Source organism: Mobula birostris, chromosome 1 (genome assembly GCF_030028105.1).
Source record: "Mobula birostris isolate sMobBir1 chromosome 1, sMobBir1.hap1, whole genome shotgun sequence".
Lineage (NCBI taxonomy): Eukaryota > Metazoa > Chordata > Chondrichthyes > Myliobatiformes > Myliobatidae > Mobula > Mobula birostris.
Genome location: NC_092370.1, coordinates 87,058,962 through 87,081,330, shown reverse-complemented (window position 1 = coordinate 87,081,330; position 22,369 = coordinate 87,058,962). Strand labels below are relative to the sequence as shown.

At 41.2% G+C, this 22,369-nt stretch overlaps 1 protein-coding gene across 2 annotated transcripts in view; it reads right to left on the bottom strand.

Moving 5' to 3' along the window:
• Positions 1-22,369, bottom strand: part of afg3l2 (AFG3-like AAA ATPase 2) — an 85,896-nt gene that overhangs the window by 2,989 nt on the left and 60,538 nt on the right. The window contains exons 11-15 of one of the 2 annotated variants that reach the window (XM_072258726.1): positions 16,859-17,014; positions 15,521-15,646; positions 8,010-8,120; positions 3,831-3,946; positions 806-1,006 (exon numbers count right to left, since the gene is read on the bottom strand). In XM_072258726.1, coding sequence (XP_072114827.1) covers positions 806-1,006; positions 3,831-3,946; positions 8,010-8,120; positions 15,521-15,646; positions 16,859-17,014 — 710 coding nt within the window. The remainder of the gene's footprint in view (positions 1-805; positions 1,007-3,830; positions 3,947-8,009; positions 8,121-15,520; positions 15,647-16,858; positions 17,015-22,369) is intronic. The other variant, XM_072258736.1, reaches the window with a different exon arrangement.

Genomic DNA, 22,369 nt, shown 5'->3' with positions numbered 1-22,369 from the left:
GAATGAATGTATGTTAGACTTTGACTTTAATATTATGGGAACTTTATATAGTAGGGTGTCCAAAAGAAATAAATTTATAACCCAAGAATGGACTATACCTTGTAAAGAATACCCAGTGTTTCACACAAGCTTTTCGTTATGTTATATGGAAAATATGCACACATTTCAAGGTAACAATTAGAATGCATAATAAAGCAAAATGGCAAGCAAAATAATTTTGTTGAGTGCAATGACTGTCAGTACAAGGTTAAAAGGATGGAATATTGAGTTGTGGGAAACATTTAGTATTATGCAACAGAGCAAGTGGAAGTGAAAGCTGAATACAAGGTTGCCTGGTACAGAGCTTATCAAAGTTGGATATTTGCATTAGGTTCTGTGTAAGTTCAAAACTCTGATTATTCCAGGTATTTATGGAAATCTCATGTTGACTTTCATTGAACGCCAGAGAGAAAGGATTTCATCCTCTCTTCGGTTGGGTCATTAATCTGAATCAAATTCATAAGATCACTGGCATGAAAATTTCTTTAATCTTTGCTTTATCCATCAATCTGAGATTGATCAGTATGATCATATCATTGGCCAAACACTGAATTCAAAGATGACAGGAGCCAGTTTGCAGCAGATAAGGATTGAGTCATATAATTGTTGCTGTACACAGCAGGCCATATTCAACCTAATTAATCTACTCAGATACATACATGGCATTTTATATATACTTGGTTTCCAATTTATTTAGCAACAGCATTATTGAGTAAACAAGGGCAGAATAAAATTTTCACAAAATGTGCTTGAAGCACCAACATACCTGGGCATAAGCACTTTGGGTAACCTTCTTTAAATCATCTTGTGCACCTGTAGTAATCCTGCCAAAAAAGATTTGTTCTGAAACTCGTCCTCCCAGTGTCATACACATACGATCATGAAGCTGCTCCTTGCTGTACAGGTATTGCTCCTTGGGTAAATATTGAGCATAACCAAGTCCCTTCCCACGAGGGATGATAGATACCTTTAAAAAAATCCAAAGGCTCAAAATTCATTTTGTATATTTACTGCATTGCATTTCTACAAAACTAGAATGTCTGGACTTAAACAGTCTGGCTCATACGATCACCGTCAGCACCTAAAAGGCACCACACAAATGCTCAAGAGGTTGTACTATGCACAAATTATGAACAAGGTCAGAAATTTCTCTGCACCCAAGTGCCACCTCTGGAAACAATCTGAGAGATCATCTTGGTATGTTCCTGAATGGCCATACAGAATTAGGAATCTTGCACAAGCAGTCAAAACTCCTGCAATGGACAAAGTTCTAGATGACCTCCCTATGAATTATATTTCTTAGTATGCCAAATCACTGATGGTCTTACTTAGGTTCAATGTATGTGTTTTATATTCCCTAGCATATAATCCATACCAAAGTACAAAGCTCTTGTTTAAAGGAATGCTTTACAGAGGAAATACATTAAATAAAAGTCCCAAGTAAAATGAAGTGTCAAAGACCACACCTTTGGAAATTGTTATAAACAGGCACCCGGAGATTTGATAAAACATTATAAAACAGGCTTTTATTGAAACTCTGCATTAACCTGGCTCAGAAGTAGCATTCAGAGCTTCTGGATTTACGTCCCATACTGGATACTTAAGCATATAGTCTGGTACTGCTACTTCAGCACAAGGCAATCAACACCACACCATCTGAAGAGTCATCTTTCCAATGAGACCTCACACAAAGGCACCATCTTTGCTGTTGGGCAAGTTTAAAGGATTTAAAGACCTTTAAGGTTAGCTTTATTTGTCACATGTACATCAAAACACAATGCAAAATGCTTCATTTAAGTTAATGATCAATGAAGTCTGAGTATGTACTGGAGGCAGCCCACAAGTGTTGCCATGCTTCTGGCGCCAACATAGCATGCCCACAATTTACTAAAGCTAACCTGTACGTCTTTGAAATGTGGAGGGAAACTGGAGCCCCTGGAGAGAGCTCAAGGGGAGACCATACAAACTCCTTTTCAACAGTGGTGGGAATCGAACTCTGACTGCTGTGCTATAAAGCATTATACTGGACTCCAGGCTACTTTCTCCTTGACAAAATAATCATAACTACTTTTGGAACAAAACTTTTTAAATTACCTCAATATCAGGGCCATTTACCTCTCAACGAAAGACATTCAAACATATATTAATATGCATAAAAATTAAAAATAAATGTGAGAAACACTCAGCAGGTCAGGCAACATCCATGGAAAGAGAAATACCTAACATTTCAGCTCTTGGACCTTTCATCAGTTCGGATTGTTTCTTTTTCAACTGACCTACTGACACCAGACCTACTGAATGTATCCAGCACTTTCTGTTTTTATTTCAGATTTCCAGTACCTGCAGTATTTTATCTAATAGATGTGCAAATTAGCCAGTGTGCTTCATTGTATTATAACTCCAAAATACCCAAAGAACTTTGTGCCTTTGGCTCATAAGAAGTGAAAAATAAACTGAAGTTTATTCATGCCTTTCCTCTATTTGCTCATGGTTTAAGTTTCCCAATGTCTCTCAAGGAGTACAGTAAAAATCAAACATGGAACTGTTTTACTAGAACTCTCTACAAAAGCACGAGGGCCATTAGCAGAGGGAACACGACATTACCTCTTTCAGATATTGAATTCTAACTTAGTCATAATAATAATCATGCTGTTTTCCCCAGAATATGCAAAAATATATTAACAAATTAAAGTAACACTTCTCAATAGAAAAAAAATTCCCAAATATTTAATTGTTGCCTTGAATAAGAAGACTGAACCAACACTCAGACGTCAAACACTGCAGGCTTGGTTTGGTTGGAATTTCCTTGGGGTTGTTATGATTTTGTAATGTACCAGCAGCAACAGATGACAAATTGAGTTGGGTTTTAATATTAAAACCACTATATTTATTTGCAACTACTCAAAAATATAGAAAATTAAATAAACTACTTTCTTAAACAGAAGTTAACAGTGTTATGTGTCTATAGCTCCCTTACAGTCGAACTTAGAACCCGTTCTTAACAAATCTTACTCAAGCACAGTCTTAAAGTGGCAGTTCAGAGAGTCCCAGTAATTCACGAAATAGCTGAGAGGAAAGACCTGTGGATTCACAGTGCAGCGACGAGGTGATCATGCCAAATTCCAAAAATTCCACGGCTAGCAAATGAAGAAACGATTACCGAAGATCCCAGCTGAGGAATACTGTTCCAAAGTCCACGAAGAGCAATTTCACAAAGTGACTGTCATGAAATCCACACCCATGGATCATACGAAGGGCAGACATGTCTCCACAATGCACAGTGGGCCGCTGATTAACCCAATCCTTTGGGAGGGGTAAGCATTAGACTTTACCCTTCTCGATGGTGAGCTGTTCCCGGATAGCTCGAAGTGCAGTCTTCACTCTCTCTCTCTCTCCTTCGACTCTTTCTCAGCACGGTGCCCACATTTCTTTTATACTGTCGTCATACGTCATAAGCTAACACTCACAGAAACGAAACTGTGGACATGTAACAGGGTCAATTGGCTGAAGAGTGGTCAACCTAGCCCCGGTAACTGCCTGTGTTATTCCTACGTGGTACCAATTATTTTTGCCTCCTAGGTCTAAATGTCTCCCGGACTTCGCGCCGCAATCATATGTGGAGAATGATGTACTGTATGGCAGTGGTTACAAAACTGGCAAGTGAGCAATGCAGTCTGATTCACACCAGCCTCCTATATTACAGCTTATTATAGCTATCTCTGTAGCTTCAGAAGCATGGCTCAGCACTGGATAATCTCCAGAATTTACCTTAATACACTGGCTTACCTTACCTTCAACAAAGGGTCAGCATGCTCCAGGAACCAACCAGCCACAGCATGACCTGCCTCATGATATGCCACTGTTTTCTTCTCCTCTGGCTGCAGAATCTGAGTTTTCTTTTCCAGTCCTAAGTTAAAAGAGTAGGGAGCAAGGAAGTCCAAAAATTCACTGTGCAGTATCTAGGAGTTGACACTCTGCCAGAAAAACAATAGACTAAACATGCAAATATCCTGCTGTTAATGTTCCCTACTTAACTTTAAAATTGCCTCCTTCTCGCTACCATTATGCTGGAGATACAGAGCCTTAGGTCCCACACCACCAGGTTCAAGAACAGTTATTACCTTTCAAACATCAAGCTCTTGAACTAATGTGGATAAGTTCAATTATCATCACTCTTAACTGATTCTATGACCTAGACTTGCTTTCAAGGACTCTTTACAACTCATGTTCTCAGTATTATTTTTATTTGCAAAGTTTGTCTTCTTTTGCACTTTGTTTGTTTGTCAGTCTTTGCCTGTTCATATAGCTTTTTCATAAAATTCTATTGTATTTTCTTTTTTTTACTGTAAATGCCTACAAGAAATTGAATATCAAGATAGTATATAGCAACATTCATGATTTTTGATAACAATTTACTTTGAGAACCAAAGGTTCGGTTCACAGAGATGGAGACAGAAACACCACTATCCTTTGAATATACCCAAACATTCTTCAGCTAGAGTTGAAGTTATTCTGAGTCCGTCTGAAAACTTCACGCCTCTGACCAGCCCCTCTGATACAGCCTCTCTGAGCACCATCCTCTGCTGAGCGCTTCGGCCCCGCCCCGGCCGCCGAGCAACAAGCAAAGCCGAGGACTCGGGGCTTTCTCCTCCGGAGATTCCGGACCACACAGCAGCAGCGAAGCAGGCATTTCTGAAGTTTTTCCAGATGTTCCTCCGTGCTCTCACGTCCACCTCCATCAAATCAGGATTGTGTACCGCACCCTACTTGACAAATAACAGACATCACCAGTGGAGTGGCCGCCGTGAGCTGCATCGTGCTGCCATCTTCTCCTCCCGAGAAGGCTTGAGCAAAAGCAGCAGCGTTAGGATTTACCATTCTGGTCCAGGAAGCATGCTTTACAATTACCAAGGTCACTTATGATTTTCTATCTTCATATTCATCAATTTCCTTCATTTTTTAGAAATCAGATTTAACTTTCTAGTGATGAGGGTTGTGTGTGTCAGTGCACCAGGGAGGTGATAAAGTGAGTTGGCTATTAGGTAAAGGGTCCTCTGTTAAGAGTTATTGGTTGGACTGTCAGCCTCCGATGAATTCTGTTTTATTACTTCTCCAGACTATGGGCATTTTTCCATCATTCCTTATGATATTGAGTCTATGCTAACTCACAGACCCATTATAATTCTTCATTAATTCCTTCTCCCCACAATCTATTTTCACTACAGTTCCATTAACTCCCCTAGATTCTATTACTCACATTGACACTAGGGGTAAGTTACAGAAGACAATTAACTAAACCACCCACACATCTTTGGGCTGGGGAAGGAAACTGGAGTACCTGGCAGGAAACCCATGCAGCCAAAGGGGAAAAAGGTGCAAAGTCCACAGAGGGTTCCAGAGGCCAGCATCAAACCCAGGTTACCAGATCTACAAGACAGCAGCTGTTAGATCTATCATTGTGCTGGACATTTAGGCCTGTTTTGCTTAATCAGATTTGAGCTTCCATTTCTGCTTGCCGAAAACCAACAACTTTCAAAAGCATTAATTATCGCATATTCCTTGGAATTTATTATTATGTTGACTATTTTCCTGTCCACTCTATTCTTTTGTGTAAATTCATGGCTGCAAATGTTTTAAATCCTGTTTACCAAAAGGATCTTCCTGTTCTGATAATTTCTCATTCATGCTTGTCATGTGACTTCATGCGAATGTCTTGCAGTACTTGCAGTTTTAACTTTCATGTAATTTCCAGCATCTGCAAGCTTTTGTTATTATCTAAGGAAGGTTCAGTATTCCAATCCAATAATATCAAATTAATAAAAAAATAACTTCTCAGAGTGGATTGCAACAGTTCAATATGCATCACTCCCACAACCACTAGACCCACATCCCCCATACAAATTCTAATGAAACACTTACAATGATATTACAATAAATTTTTGGTTAATGTTCCTGAAATATGGTCTGTACCTGTATGCTTTATAGTTAGAAAATACGTAAACCATTTTTATTTTCACCTTTCCACACAAAGCTTTTTCTGCTACTTAGAATCAGGTTTAATATCACTGGCACATGTCGTGAAATGTGTTGTTTTGCAGCAACAGTACATTGCAATAAATAATAACTCAATTACAATAAGTACAAATTTAATTTTTAATATAAGTAGCATAAAAAGAGATGAAAAAAAAGACAGAGTTTGTTCATGGATTCATTGGCCTTTCAGAAATCTAATGGTGAGGGGTGGGGTGGGATGGGATGGGGGGGCAGGGGGACGAAGCTGTTCCTGAAACATTGAGTGTGTTTTCATGCTCCTGTATTTCCTCACTGATGGTGGCAATGAGAAGGCGGCATATCCTGGGTCATGAGGGTCTTAATAATGGATGCCACCTTTTGAGGCATTACCTTTTGAATGTTCTCGATGCTAGGGAGTCTAGTGCCCATGATGGAGGTGGACGAGTTTATAACTTCCTGCAGCATTTTCCATTCCTGTACAGTGGCCTCTCCATACCAGATCCTGATGCAATCAGTTAGATTGCTCTCCGCAGTACATCTTAGAAATTTATTAGTGTCTTTGAAGGCATACCAATTCTTCACAAATTCCTAATTAAGTATAGCCTTTGTTGCGTTTTTCTTTGTAATTGCATCAATATATTAAGCCCAGGATAACTCTCAGAAATGCTGATGCTCAGGTACTTGAAACTGCTCATGCTTTCCACTTCTGATCCCTCGATGAGAACTAGTATGTGTTCCCTCAACTTCCTGAAGTCCACAATCAATTCTTTGGTCTTACTGACATTGAGTGCAAGATTGTTGCCGCAATACCCACCCAACCAGCAGATCTATCTTGCTTTTGTACACCTCTTCGGCACCATCTGAAGTTCTGTTGACAATAGATGTGTTGTCGGCAATTTTAAAGACAGCATTTGAGGTGTTCCTAGCCCCACATTTGTGGTGTAGAGCAGAGCAGTGAACTAAGCACACATCCTTGAGGTGCACCACTGTTGACCATCAGCAAAGAAGAGATGTTAATTCCAATCCACACAGACTGTGGTCTCCCAGTGAGAAAGTCATGGATCCAGTTGCTATGGGAGGTACAGAGGCCCAGATTTTGGAGCATGTTGATTAGAACTGAGAGTATGATTGTGTTGAACACTGAGCTGTAGTCAATAAACAGCAACCTGATGTAGATAATACTATTGTGCAGGTGATGGAAGGCCATGTGAACAGCCAGTGAGATTGCATCCGGTATAGACCTATTGTGACATAGGTAAATTGCAGTGGGTCCAGGTATTTGCTTAGGCAGGGGTTGATTCTAGCTATGACTAACCTCTCAAAGCACTTCATCACAGTAGATGAGAGGGCTACTGGGTGATAGCCTTTGAGGCAGCTCATCTGTTCTTCTTGGACACTGGTATGATTATCAACCTTTAGGAGCAGGTGGGAACTTCCAACTGCAGCAGTGTGAGATTGAATGCATAAATAACTTGCATGCCTGTGGAAGTACCACTCTACAGCTACCTACCAGCAAGTGCCAGAATGTACAGGGACTAAACTTCTAGGGCTTAAGCAAGAGTTAGCAATAGGGATGTGGGGAATCCTATCAAAAAGTTACAATGGATAGAATAAGAATGTATTGATTTTACACACTATCACTTCCAATTGTTCATCAAAAATATTACTTGCTTAGGATTGGCTATATTACCACCTTCTTCTTATTCCACAATGCCTGCAACAAAAGTCAAATGAGCAATGGCCAGCAGCCTTACTGCTTGAAATGGGATTAATTAAAATATCTCAGCAAAATGCATTGCATTTCCTTAATGTAATTAACTAGTGTGAATGAAATTTCACTGCAAGTGTACATCCTTCCAACTAATTGTACAATTCAGTGAAATGTTTTAATTCCAGTCACTGAAACCTCAACTCTTGCCAGCATATCACTTCTTTTTTTAAACATTTATATACCTTACCTCCTATTACCCGCTCAATGGCCTGTTCAAAATGCTTCTGTACAATGGCCTCAGATAGATGTCTGGCAGCAATTAAAGCAGCTTCATTGCATACATTAGCAATATCTGCTCCTAAGAAAATGAGAAAAAAAATGAGATGATTCACTTCCAACTTGACATTCCCAGAGCATGAGTCATCACTGGAAGAAAACAATGTTTCATTGCTATGTAAGTCAAAAATTCAAAGCATAAATGTTGCTAGTTACAGATACAGAAAAATCATTCTCTCTCTGAAGGAGGGAAAGGGAGAGAGACAAGAACAAAGGAGCACACAGCTAAAATATTCAAAATAAAAACTAACTTTATTGTATCACAGAGAGTACAAGGATGTAACAATTAACATTTTGAGCTGCACTATTCCAATCAGTCTGGGCACAAGTTAGGAAAGATGCAAGAAAATGTTGAGGTTTAGCAAAAATGAATCTAGAAATAAGGGACTATTTATGTGGACAGACTGGAGAAGCTGGTGTTTTGCCCGTTGGATCAGAAGGAGTTGAAGATGGAAGATAAGAAGATTAGCTTTATGTTTTTGAGATTGAGACTCAAGATTGTTTAATGTTAATTCCAGTACACAATTATAGAGGAGAACAAAATAATTGCTACCCCAGATCAGATGCAGCCTATAAAAACACACTAAGGTCAGGAAAACACAATATTAAAAAAAATATAAATACATAAGACAGCTTATATACATAGATTATACATACATAAAGTGACGATTGGTACAGGAGTGTCTGAACATAAGGTGACTGACAGGAAATAATGTGGTGGTGGTGGGGGATGGGGTGGAGGCATTGATCAGTCTTACTGCTTGGGGAAAGTAACTGTTTTTGAGGCTGGTGGTTCTGGCATGGATAGTACATAGCATCCTCCCTGAAGGGATTGGGACAAATAGTCCATGAGAAAGGTGGATGGGCGGGATCCTCCATGAGATTGGCGGCCTTTTTTCTGGCACCTTTCTGTATGTATGTCCTTGATGGCAGTCAGTGATACACTGGTCAGTTTTGAACACCCATTGTAAAGCATTCCTGTCTGCTGCAGTGCAGCTTCTGTATCGTGCAGTGATGCAGCATGTTAGGATGTTCTCTATTGCACATCAGCATTATATGCATTGTTCAGCTCTTTTCAGTCTCCTCAGAAAGTAGATATTCAGTGAATTTTCCTTATTGTTACAGGATGTGTTCTGGGCCCATGAGAAGTAGCGCAAGATGTGCACCCCCAGGAGTCAAAGACGATCTCCTCTGTCTTGCTGACATTGAGTAAGTGGTACACTGAAATATAGTGAAATGTGTCATTTGTGCCAGATCAGTGAGAATTATGCTGGGCAGTCCGCAAGTGTCACTATGCTTCTGGCACCAACGTAGCATTCCCACAACTCACTAAACCTAACCCTACACCTTTGGAATGTGAGAGGAAACTGGAGCACCCAGAGGAAACCCACAGCCACAGGGAGAACATACAAACTCCTTACAGGCAGTGATCGATGATTGCCGGCACTGTAATAGCATTGCCTTCTGCTATGTTACTGTGCCGAACCGAAAGTGTCTAACACCACAAAGGGCAGTCTCAAAGAGGAAATTCCATAAGTAGAGCAGTCAAGAAACAAGATATAAGGGGCACAAAGTGCAATTTGCAAAAGAATCTTAAAAAAAGTAGTACAGTAACTTGGGGTCTGGATATTGGTGAAGATAAATTTAATTGTAGTGCTCTAAAGGAAGTTGGATAAGTTCCCAAGAGAAAAGAATTCAAGGGATAGGTTGGGAGTATGGGGTTCTGAAGAGGGCAAGCAGTGGAATCATTTGGATTGATCTTACCTAAAGCTGGAAAGGACTTAACTGAACAATCTTACTCCACATTGTAATCATTTGGTGATAATTTACTTAGATGGGCCATCAAAATCTGGACTTCACTTCTCCAAAAAGTTACCACAGAATAGAATGGGTTATGGGTTAGAAAGAGACCAGTTATCAAATTTATGCTCCCATTTCCTCTTTCAGCCCCCTCTTTGCTCTAGATTACCCAGCCTGCCTTTGGATTAATAACCACAATATGAATAGTTGAACTGGTTAAGCTTATATCAATGGTGATAAACTGCCAGCACCTTTTATCCTGTCCAGGTTCAGCAACCTGTTGGCAAAGTGTTTTGGTATTGACTGTTTTGGTATAGACTGGCAGAAAGTCTATGCATCCATTATTGGAGAAGGTCAGCAGCTTGAACTTGAGGTTTAAGATGTTAAGTGCCTCTCACCAGTACAGTCACTGAGACTCATTACATGTAACCATTTATCACAATCACTGAATCAGTTCACAACCAATAATCTTCTGAAATGGAGAACAGATGATTGAAAAAGTAGCTGACAAAAGGTGGTTCTGTGATCATTACCTATTCTATTTGCTTAGGGCTAGGAAAAGTGGCTTCTAAGACCCTTGTGCAAGTATCATGCCAGAAACTAGACAGAAGTTTTCCCTAATCTCCTCAATCCAGAATCCTTACATCAGTTTTACTAGTTACTACACTTCTGAAGCAATAATTGGCTGCAAACTATTTGCTGGCAGCCTTATAAATGTAAGCTTGCCAGTGACATTACCATCAACTGTGATGAAAGTGCTTTGAGAGGCTGGTCATGGTTAGAATCAACTCCTGCCTCCCCAGCATTGAGGACACCTTCAAAAGGTGCTGCTTCAAAAAGGCGCTGCTTCAAAAAGGCAGCATCCATCATTAATAACCCCCATTGCCCAAGATATGCCCTCTTCGCATTGCTACCATCAAGGCGATGATACAGGAACCTGAAGACACACACACTCAATGTTTCAAGAACAGCTTCTTCCCCCCTCATCAGATTTCTGAATGGACGATGAACCCATGAACACTAGCTCACCATATTTTGCTGTTTTTTGCAATACTTTATTTTTTTAAAGCATATACTTAATGTAATTTAGTTATTTTTACTATGCATTGCAATGTACTGCTACCACAAAACACCAAATTTCACATATGCCAGATATTAAACTTGATTCTCATTAGCCATTTGTATTGTTAAAAGCATCAGACTAGTTCTCATCGAGGTTTGAAACAGAAATCCATAGAGTAATGTATACAGTAAATCATTCTTGTAGCACCTGACATGACATCCAATCAGTACCTGATACTTTTACTCTTAAACTGATTGCTAGTAGACTACCACAAATTACCCTGAGCTCCCACTGCTTTAGAGTTATGTTACCTTTCCTGAGAAACTGTCAAATACTTTGGGAATGTAAGACTCTATGCGGAATGCAGGTGATCAGTTCTTTCAGATGTCAGAGCAAACAACTCTTAAAAAACTAATATCCATTCTATGAATGTACACAAAAGTGAGTGATTGGGCCAGTGAAGGAATGGAGTTTTGAGGCTTTGGCTCAAGAGGTTTTGGCAGTTGGATTGTGCAATCAAGTCAATCAAGATTTGAATAGCTCAAGACTCAGCAGAAAGCAGTTGATTGGGCAATCGAAAATTGAAAAGCTCAAACAAATGAAAAGAGGGGTAGCTCAAGCAGAGCGACCAGTGAGTGAGTGGGCCAGTGAAGGAGTGGAGCTTTGAGGCTTTGACTCGAGAGGTTTTGGTGAGCAAAGGCTGAGGACGAGCTTGCTCCAGGTGAGGTAAGGCTGGGTAAGTTTCTTTAATTAATTTAATTAACTTGGGAGTTGGTAATGGAGGCAGTAGAAAGGGCAGTCCAGTGCTCCAATTATAAGATGTGGGAAGTCAGGGACTACACCTGCAAAAAGTGCATCCAGCTGCAGCTCCTGTTATGGTTGACTGTCAGAAGAGAGAAAGGGAATAGACAGAACGAGCAGAGCACCTCTATGGCCGTTCCTATCAACAATAAGTATACTGTTTTGGATACTGTTGGTGGGGACGACCTACCAGGGACAAGTTGTCGTGGTCGTGTTTCTGGCACCGAGACTGGACCCTCAGCTCAGAAAGGAAGGAGGGAAAAGAGGAGAGCAGTAGGGATAGGGGATTCGATAGTTAGGGGGACAGATAAGAGGTTCTGTGGGAGAGATCCAGAATCCTGGATGGTCTGCTGCCTCCCTGGTGCCAGAGTCTGCGATATCTCGGACTAAATTCTCAGTAATCTCAGGAGAGAGGGTGAGCAGCCAGATGTTGTGCTCCATGTCGGGACCAATGACATAGATAGGAGTAGGGATGAGGTCCTGAAGAAGGAATATAGGGAGTTAGGAAAGAAGTTAAAAAGCAGGACCTCAAGGGTGGTAATCTCAGGATTGCTGCCTGTGCCACGAGGCAGAGAGGGTAGGAACAGGAAAGTATGGCAGATGAATGCGTGGCTGAAGAGTTGGTGCAGGGGGCAGGGGTTCAGATTTCTGGATCATTGGGATCTCTTATGGGGAAGGTCTGACCTGTACAAAAAGGATGGGCTGCACCTGAACTGGAAAGGGACCAATATCCTGGCAGGCAGGTTTGCTAGAGCTGTTGGGGAGGGTTTAAACTAGCTTGGCGGGGGGGGTGGGAATCAGAATGTGAGTGCAGAGATTAGAGTGGAAGGACAGGGGCATGATGCTATGTGTTCTGAGTTGATGAGGAAGGACAGGCAGGGGACAAAACATAAATGTAGCCAGTTAGAGGGGTGTCTATTTCAATGCTAGGAGTATTAGGAGTAAAGGGGATGAACTTAGAGCATGGATCAGTACATGGAACTATGATGTTGTGGCCGTTATTGAAACTTGGCTGGAGGAGGGGCAGGATTGGCTGATGCAGGTACCGGGGTTTAGGAGTGTTAAAAGGAATAGGATGGGAGGTAGAAAAGGGTGGGGGGAGTAGCATTACTGGTCGGGGATAGTATCACGGCTATAGAAAGGGAGGACACTTCAGAGGGAGTGTCCACTGAGTCGGTGTGGGTGGAAGTCAGAAATAGGAAGGGATCAATCACTGTGCTGGGAGTAGTCTATAGGCCCCCAAATAGCCCTTGGGACACCGAGGAGCAGATAAGCAGGCAGATTTTAGAATGGTGCAGGAAATACAGGGTTGTAATTATGGGTGATTTTAACTTCCCTCATATTGACTGGCACCTCCTGACTGCAAGGGGAATAGATGGGGCTGAATTTGTCAGGTATGCTCAAGAAGGATTCCTGACACAGTACGTGGACTGGCCGACGAGAGGAGAGGCCATACTGGATCTAGTTCTGGGTAATGAACCTGGTCAGGTGGCAGACCTCTTGGGGGAGCAATTTGGTGAGAGTGACCACAACTCCCTTAGCTTCAGCATAGCTATGGAAAAGGATAAAAACAGACAAAATGGGAGAGTGCTAAACTGGGGAAAGGCTAACTATGAAGGGATGAGGCAGGAGGTAGGAAAAGGGAACCGTGGCTGACGAAACACGTGAGGCAACTCGTCAAGAGGAAGAAGGAAGCATATGTAAGAGGCAGGAAGCAGGAGGGGCTCATGAGAAATATAGGGTAGCCAGGAAGGAGCTTAAGAAAGGACTTAGGAGAGCTCAAAGGGGGCATGAGAAGGCCTTGGCATGTATGATTAAGGAGAACTCCAAGGCATTCTATGTGGATGTGAAGAACAGAAGGATGACAAGAATGAAGGTGGGGCCGCTAAAGGATACAGAAGGCAATATATGCCTGGAGGCGGAGGAGGTTGGGGAGGTCCTAAATGAATACTTTGCTTCAGTATTCACAAGTGAAAAGGACCTTGATCAGGGTGAGGTTGAAATAGAACAGGCCTGTGTGTTGGACAATGTGGAGATTAAGGAAGAAGTGTTGGATCTTCTTAAAAACATCAAGATTGATAAGTCCCCAGGGCCAGATGTGATATACCCCAGGTTGCTGTGGGAAGTGAGAGAAGAGATCATTGGAGCAGTAGCTATGATCTTTGAATCCTCTTTGGCTACAGGGGAGATGCCGGAGGTTTGGAAAATGGCAAATGTAGTTCCTTTGTTTAAAAAAGGTAATAGGGAGAATCCTGGGAACTATAGACTGCTGAGTCTTACGTTGGTGGTCTGCAAACTATTGGAAAGGATTCTTAGGGATAGGATCTACGAGCATTTGGAGAAGTACAGTCTACTCAAGGATAGTCAACATGGCTTTGTGAAGGGAAGGTTGTGCCTCACGAGCCTAATTGAGTCTTTTGAAGAGGTAACAAAAGAAATTGATGAGGGTAGGGTGGTAGATGTGGTCTACATGGATTTTAGCAAGGCATTTGACAAAGTCCCCCACGAGAGACTCATCCAGAAAGTCATGAAGCATGGGATCAGTGAAACCTTGGCCGTTTGGATAAAAAAATTGGCTTACAGGAAGAAAGCAGAGGGTAGTAGTGGAAGGAAAGTATTCTGCCTGGAGGTCAGTGACTAGTGGAGTGCTGCAAGGATCTGTCTTGGGACCCCTGTTCTTTGTGATTTTTATAAATGACCTGGATGAAGAGGCGGAAGGATGGATAAGTAAATTTGCGGATGACATGAAGATTGGAGGAGTTGTGGATGGAGCTGTAGGTTGTCGAAGGTTACAAGAGGATATAGACAGGATGCAGAGTTGGGCAGAAAGGTGGCAGATGGAGTTCAATCTGGATAAGTGTGAGGTGATGCATTTTGGAAGGACAAACCAGAAGGCTGAGTACAGGGTTAATGGTCGGTTACTTAAGAGTGTGGTTCAAATCCATACATCCCTCAAGGTCGCTGCACAGGTTGATAGGATAGTTAAGAAGGCCTGTGGGATGCTAGGCTTCATTAATAGGGGGATTGAGTTCAAGAGTAGAGGGGTCATGACTCTACAAATCTCTGGTGAGACCACACTTAAGAGTATTGTGTTCAGTTCTGGTCACCTCATTATAGGAAGGATGTGAAAGATATGGAGAGGGTGCAGTGGAGATTTACCAGAATGTTGCCTGGATTGGAAAACAAGTCTTATGAGGCAAGGTTCGCAGAGCTGGAACTTTCCTCTTTGGAGCGTAGAAGGATGAGAGGGGACTTGATAGGGGTCTACAAGATTGAGAGGCATAGATAGGGTGGATAGCCAGTACCTGTTTCCCAGGGCATGAATAGCAAACACCAGAGGGCATATGTACAAAGTTAAGGGAGGGAAGTTTAGGGGAGACATCCGGGGTAAGTTTGTTTTTTTTTTTTTTTTTACACAGAGGGTCGTGGGTGCCTGGAATGACTTGCCAGGGATGGTAGTGGAGGCTAAAACATTAGGGGTATTTAACAGCCTCTTGGATAGGCACATGGATGAAAGAAAAATAGAGGGTTACGGGGTAGTGTGGGTTTAGTACTTTTTTTTTAAGGAATATATGGGTCGGCACAACATCGAGGGCCGAAGGGCCTGTACTGTGCTGTAGTATTCTGGTGTCTAAAAATGAGAAATTGATTAAAGAAATGAGAAAATAAAATATAAAGCCACAAATTATAACCCACAGAAGGAAATCATTTGTACAAGTTGTATTAAATACCTTTCAAATCACAATATTTATGGATACCTGTAAAGCCTGGAGTCAAAGCTGCTAGCTTCCTTGCCAAATTTTCTGCATCGATAGATGATTCTAATTTTAAGGGACTGAGATGAACTTTAAATATCGAAGCTCTTCCTTTTATATCAGGCGGACCTTAATAAAGGAGAAAAATTTAAATTTAAATTAATTTCAGGGAATGGAATAAAGGACATGATGCACAATTTATATTCACAAACTGTTGCAAAGGGCACTAAAAACATACGTTTGCTGATTATGTCCTGCACTCTCCAAGATCTGCATTGTTCTATAAATTGCACATTTAGACGGAGACGTAATGTAATTTTTTTTTATTCCTCATGTATGCGTAGGACGTAATAAATAAATTCTAATGCTGGCATAAAAATTTCTGCTGAAATATGGTTTCTCTTTAAATGTACAAGCACTGCTACATGATCTGTCTTCCACTTTTCACTACTGTAGAGCAAGCAGCTCAGTTATTGCACATTTATTCCTTTTACAAAAAGATGGTGTGTAAAACTCATTTCGTTATTCTAATTCTACAGAATGAATTCAGAATTGAACGAGATATACGTGATACATACATCCAGAAACTGGAGTTCACAAGGATACTGGGTTTAGCTTGCACGAGATCCAGAGTTCATTTTTGGATTAATACATTTCCTTTAAATCCATTTTACTTCTTTCCTCACAGAAACCTTTTCCACTCTTGCTTTGCACAGATCTGTGGGCATTCAACATCCTACCAGAATTCTATGTGACTATTATTCTTGTACAAGTTTATATGTGAAAGGTACCATTGGCAATATTGACATTGGCATATCAACCAACTGTTCTCACCAAAGTTCTAATTCAGCAAACCTCTTGGTATAGATTATAAAATGATGTTGCTACATGAACATTAGTTCTGTCTCCACCCCTATCCCAATATTCCTTGCCATTAAAGTCAACAATAACCTCAGCCACAGCTCCAAATGAAATCAACTAACCCAGTGCAGATTGGAAACGGAACCCTGGATTTTAGTACTTACTGTATAGTAAAATTGACATGAAGGAGGAATTTTATTTTTATTCAATTTATTTTCACTGCTGAGGTGTGTTGGAGATCTTAATGCACTTAATTAAACACTGATTTAAGAAATAACTTGGAGGGCTGGGGCCTAGAGGAAAGTGGGCGGAAAGCAGGAAATTGGAACCAGTTGAGTGGGTACTGTGGTGGGTATGGACTCACTAGACTGAAATGTCTGTAACTAACTGTATTGTATTGCTATAGATCTCCAACTCTAAAATTTCAATGTCTATTACTTTCCATAACAAATAGTCACAGAATGCTTCATAGCACATTACCTATCAGTTGGTCCAAAATAAATAACCAGACAATGTAATCAGGCATACCAATGAATATTTGCCTGTCAAATCGACCTGGTCTCATCAGTGCAGGATCCAGGATATCTGGGCGGTTTGTGCCTGCCAAAACCACCACATTGGTTGCAGTGTTGAATCCTGTTTAAAAAAAAACAGTTCTGAACAAGGGCAAGTTAAACACAGTCTGTAAGTCTCAAGGTCACTAGGACTCTTTCGGACTCAATCACAAAATACAGTTGAACCCAATAGAAAAGGCAGGAAGACCTTTAAGCACAGTTAAATTCAAAAGTTCAGCTATATTCAAGCTTCACATTCATATCTGACAACTGTGTTTAAACGCCTAAGTAGAAAACCGTTACAGATTAAGATATAAGACCCTAAGATACAGGAGCAGAATTAGGCCATTTCATCATGGGTGATCCAATTTTGCTTTCAGCCCCCAACTCCTGCCTTCTCCCAATATCCCTTCATGCCCTGACCAATCAAGAATCTACCAGCCTCTGCCTTAAATATATATAGACTTGGCCTCCACAGCTGCCTGTGCCAAAGAATTCCACAGATCCACCACTCTTTGGCTAAAGGAATTCCTCCTCATTTCCATTTTAAAAGGATGCCCTTCTATTCTGAGGCAGTATCCTCTGGTCTTAAGATTCTCCCGTCATAGGACATATCCTCTCCACATCCACTCAATTGCATGGTCTGAACATAGTGCTAAAATTACAAGGTTTAAAAAAAAATGCAGGTTTTCTTAAAACGGTATTAAACTATTTGCATACACTTAGTGGCCACTTTAAGTATACCTGCTCATAATTGCAAATATCTAATCAGCACTAGTGGCAGCAACACAATGCATAAAAGCATGCAGACATGGTCTGGAGGTCTGTTGTTGTTCAGACCAAACACAAGAATGGGGAAGAAATATGGATCTAAGTGACTTTGACCATGGAGTAATTGTTGATGCCAGATGGGATGGTTTGAGCATCTCAGAAACTGATGATCTGCTGGGATTTTCACACATTGCAGTCTTTAGAGCTTACAGTGAATAGTATGGAAAAGAAAAACATCCAGTGAGCAGCAGTTCTGTGGGTGAAAATGACTTGTTAATGAGAGGTCAGAGGAGAACTAGCAGAATGGTTCAAGCTAACAGGAAGGCAACACGTGTTACAACAGTGGTGAAATGCTTTGATCTGAATGCACAACACATTGATCCTTGAAGTGGATAGCAGCAGGAGACCAAGAACTGGAGGTACCTGAAAGTGGCCACTGAGTGCAAGGTCACAGTGTTTGGCATTCACTGAACACTGCCTGCACCCCAGTTCCACTCAGTTCCCCCAAAATCACAGCTTATTCAAAATTTGTCATTACTTGAGTGATTGAACTGAGGGTGTTCACATCCATACTGACAAGAATGAGCATTTAAGGCGATCATAATATGTCTAGAGTCAGCATCTTAGAGAAGCACAGCACAGAAACAGGCCCTTTGGCACATCTACACCATGCCAAAACCATTTACACTGCCTACTCCATCGACCTGAATCAGGTCTATAGCCCTCATACCCCTACTATCTATGTACCTATCCAAACTTCCCTTAAAAGCTGAAATCAAGCTCACATGCAACACTTGTGCTGGAAGCTCATTCCATACTCTCATGACCATCTGAGTGAAGAAGCTTCCCTTCATGTTCCCCTTAAATTTCACCTTTCACTCTTAGCCCACGACCTCTGGTTGTAGTCTCACTCAATCTCAGTGGAAAAAGCCTGCTTGCATTTACCCTATCTATACCCCTCATAATTTTGCACACCTCTGTCAAATCTCCTCTCACTCTTTTACGTTCTAAAGAATACAGTCCAAACTTATTCAATCTTCTTAACTTAGGTCCTCCAGACCCAGCAACATACTTGTGTAATGCCCTGCTAAGAGTTTTACTACTATGCTGTAGGTATTTTATTTTAGCAGTTCTACAAGAGCAGTCTGTTCTGGTTTCCGGTTGTTTGGGTTTGAGCTGAGATAAGAGGCTTGTTGTTCAACTTAAGAATGTGGTATCAGCCAATCAGGATGGTAGAAGTGGGAGTAGATTCTAGAGAATGCTGGGTGGAGAAATCTTTGCTGGCAGGAGCTGGGAGAAGACAGGCGGGAAGATGGTGGAGGACGCCATCCCTATTGCACAAGGTGCTTTGTGCAGATGAATGACCTCGAGGAGGAAGGACCAATAACCCTATGGGAGAGCCCGGTTTACGATGGATTTCGAGCGATATTTAGAAGGTGGTGTGTGCTTTCACACAGACCGAGGGTCCAGTGCGCGATTTACAGACAAGGTCAAGGTTTGAGCTCCACCGTGAACATGTGATTGTTTAAGTATAATTGGCCCTTTTTATTTTTTTCTTTCTTTTCTTTAATAACTACTTGCTTAAGTTAACATTCTTAAATATACTTCTGATTAACCATCCACAGTGTACGATTTGCTATTTCTTGCTGACTGGCAATTGCCGGGGCAGTAAATCACACAGCAGTCACACAAACTGGGGTTTGGGTGCACGAAACATCTCAACCTCACAGATTTGGCAAGATCAAAGTTATGAACACCCTAAACGTACGAAGCCTGGGAAAGGTGGGTTTCTCGCCGTGGAATCTAGTGGCTGTTAGCAAAGGGCTAACAATCTGCATTTCCAGAGACGTGCAGTAAAAAGGGTGTTTCACTTATAAATTTTCTCTGCACTCTTTCAACCTTGTTTACATCTTTCCTATAAGTAGGAAACCAAAAGTGCACACAATACTCCAAATTAGCCCTGACCAACGTCTTATACAACTTGAACATAACATGCTATCTTCTGTACTCAATACATTGACTTATGAAGGCCAATGTGCCAAAAGCTTTCTTTACTACTCTATCTACCTGTGATGTCACTTACAATGAATTATGGACTTATATTCCCCAATCCTTTTGTTCTACCACATTCTTCAGGGCTGTACTGTTCACTGTGTAATACCTACCCTGGTTGGATCTACCAAAGTGCGAAACATCACACTTGTCTGCATTAAGTTCCATCTGCCATTTTTCAGCCCATTTTTCTAGCTGATGCAAATCCCTCTGTATGCCATGATAGCCTTCTTCACTGTCCACTTGGTGTCATCCTCAAATTTGCTGATCCAATCAATCACATTATCATCCAGATCATTGATATAGATGACAAACAACAAAGGATCCAGCACAAATCACTGCAGCACACAACTAATCACAGGCCTCCTGACAGAAAGACAACCCTCTATTACCACTTTGGCTTCTCCCACAAAGCCAAATGTCTAATCCAATTTACTATCTCATCCTGAACGCCAAGTGACTGAACTTTCTTGATCAACCTGCCATGCAGGACCTTGTCAAATACCTTACAACAGTCCATGTAGATAATATCCAGTGCCTTGCCTTCATCTACTTTCTTGGTAACTACCTTGAAAAACTCTAAAAGATTGGTTAGACATGACCTACCATGCATGAAGCCATGCTGACTATCCTTAATCAGTCCATGTCTATCCAAATATCTATATATCCGGTCGCTTAGAATACCATCCAATAACTTTCCCCACAACTGATATCAGACTCACTAGCCCATAATTTCCTGCTTTTATTTAGAGCCTTTTTAAACAGCAGAACAACATCGGCTATCCTCCAATCACCTGGTACCTCTCCTGCCACTAAGAATGTTTTAAATATCTCTGCTAGGGCCCCAGCAATTTCTGCACACCTCCTGTAGGATCTGAGGGAACACCTGTCATGCCCCGGGAATTTATCCACCCTGATTTGCCTCAGGGTAGCAAATACCTCCTTCTCTGTAATCTGTACAGGGTCCATGAAGTTGATGTTGCTTTGCCTCATTTCTACAGACTCTTTATCCATCTCTCGAGTAAACACAAATGCAAAGAATGCATTTAAGACCTCTCCCATCACTTTTGGCTCCACACAAGAATTACCATTCTGGTCTTCCACAGGACTAATTTTATCCCTTGCAATCCTTTTGCTCTTAACGTATCCGCCTAATCCCTTTAGATTCTCCTTCACCTTGTCTGATAGACCAACTTCATGCCTTCTTTTAGCCTTGATTTCTTTCTTAAGTGTTCTCTTGCATTTCTTCAACTCCATAAGCACCTTATTTGTTTGTACTTGCCTATACCTACTATGCACCTCCTTTTTTTCTCTTAACCAGGGGCTCAATATCTTTTGAAAACCAAGGTTCCCTATACTTGTTACCTTTACCTGTTATTCTGACAGACACATACAAGCTTTGTATTCTCAAAATTTCATTTTTGAAGGCCTCCCACTTTCCAAGTACACCTTTGCCAGAAAATAGCCTGTCCCAGTCCACACTTGCCAGACCATTTCTGATACTGTCAAAATTGGCTGTTTAGCAATTTAGAACCTCAACCCTCAGACCAAACCTATCTTTTTGCACATTTACTTTGAAACTAATGGCATTATGGTCACTGGATTCAAAGTGTTCTGTCACGTGTCGTGTCTCACTCCCTAACTGCAGATCCAGTATTGCACATTCTCCCATTGTGATTTTTATGTACTGATGAAGGAAACTTTCCTAAAAACATTTGACAAGCTCAATTCCATCTAGTCCTTTTACAGTATGGAATTCCCAGCCAATATGTGGAAAGTTAAAATCATCTATGATAACAACCTTATATATCATTTAACATGATCATGGCTGATCTGACACAAACAAACAACTGCAAGGAAAAATGCAAGAATGAAAGTTGGGGCAGGTGCATAAAGAAAAATGAGGAATTTATTTAAGTTTATTGTCATCCTTCTGTACATATAAACAATCAAATGGAAAAAAGTTTTGCTGGACCACAGTGCACCTACAAAATATATCAAAAACAGCACAAAACAAAACACCACCATAAATAAGTTAACACAATTCAAATGCATGTAGTGCACAGCACAGGTAAACATTAAACAGCTCGCTCTCCTAGTGATGAGACCCTGTGGTTGCAGAGTATTAGTTTCTCAGTCTGAGGGAAGAAGCTGTTACCAAGTCTGGCAATCCTAGCTGATGCACGTGTGACTCCCTCTTGATGGTAGTGGGTCAAAGAGATTGTAGGGTGAATGGTAGGGAGTTTTAACAATACTTTGGACCCTTTGTCTGCAATGCTCCTGGTAAGGGTCACAAATAGGGGAGGAGGAGCGATGATCTTCTCAGTGGTTTTAACCACCCTCTTTTGGGTCTAGCCATCCGATGCCTTGCAGTTTCCATACCACACAATGATGCAGCCAGACATGACACTATTAATGCTGCCCCTGTAGAAAATTGTTAAAATGGGGGCGGGGAGTCTTGAACACCTCAGTCTCCTCAGAAAGTGTAGATATTGCTGTGCCTTCTTGACTAATGAGATGTTGTGGTTCCAGGTTAGGTTGTCCATTATGTGCATACCAAGGAACATTGGAATGGAGAGTGGTCGACCTGCGCCTTCCTCAAGTCAACAATCAT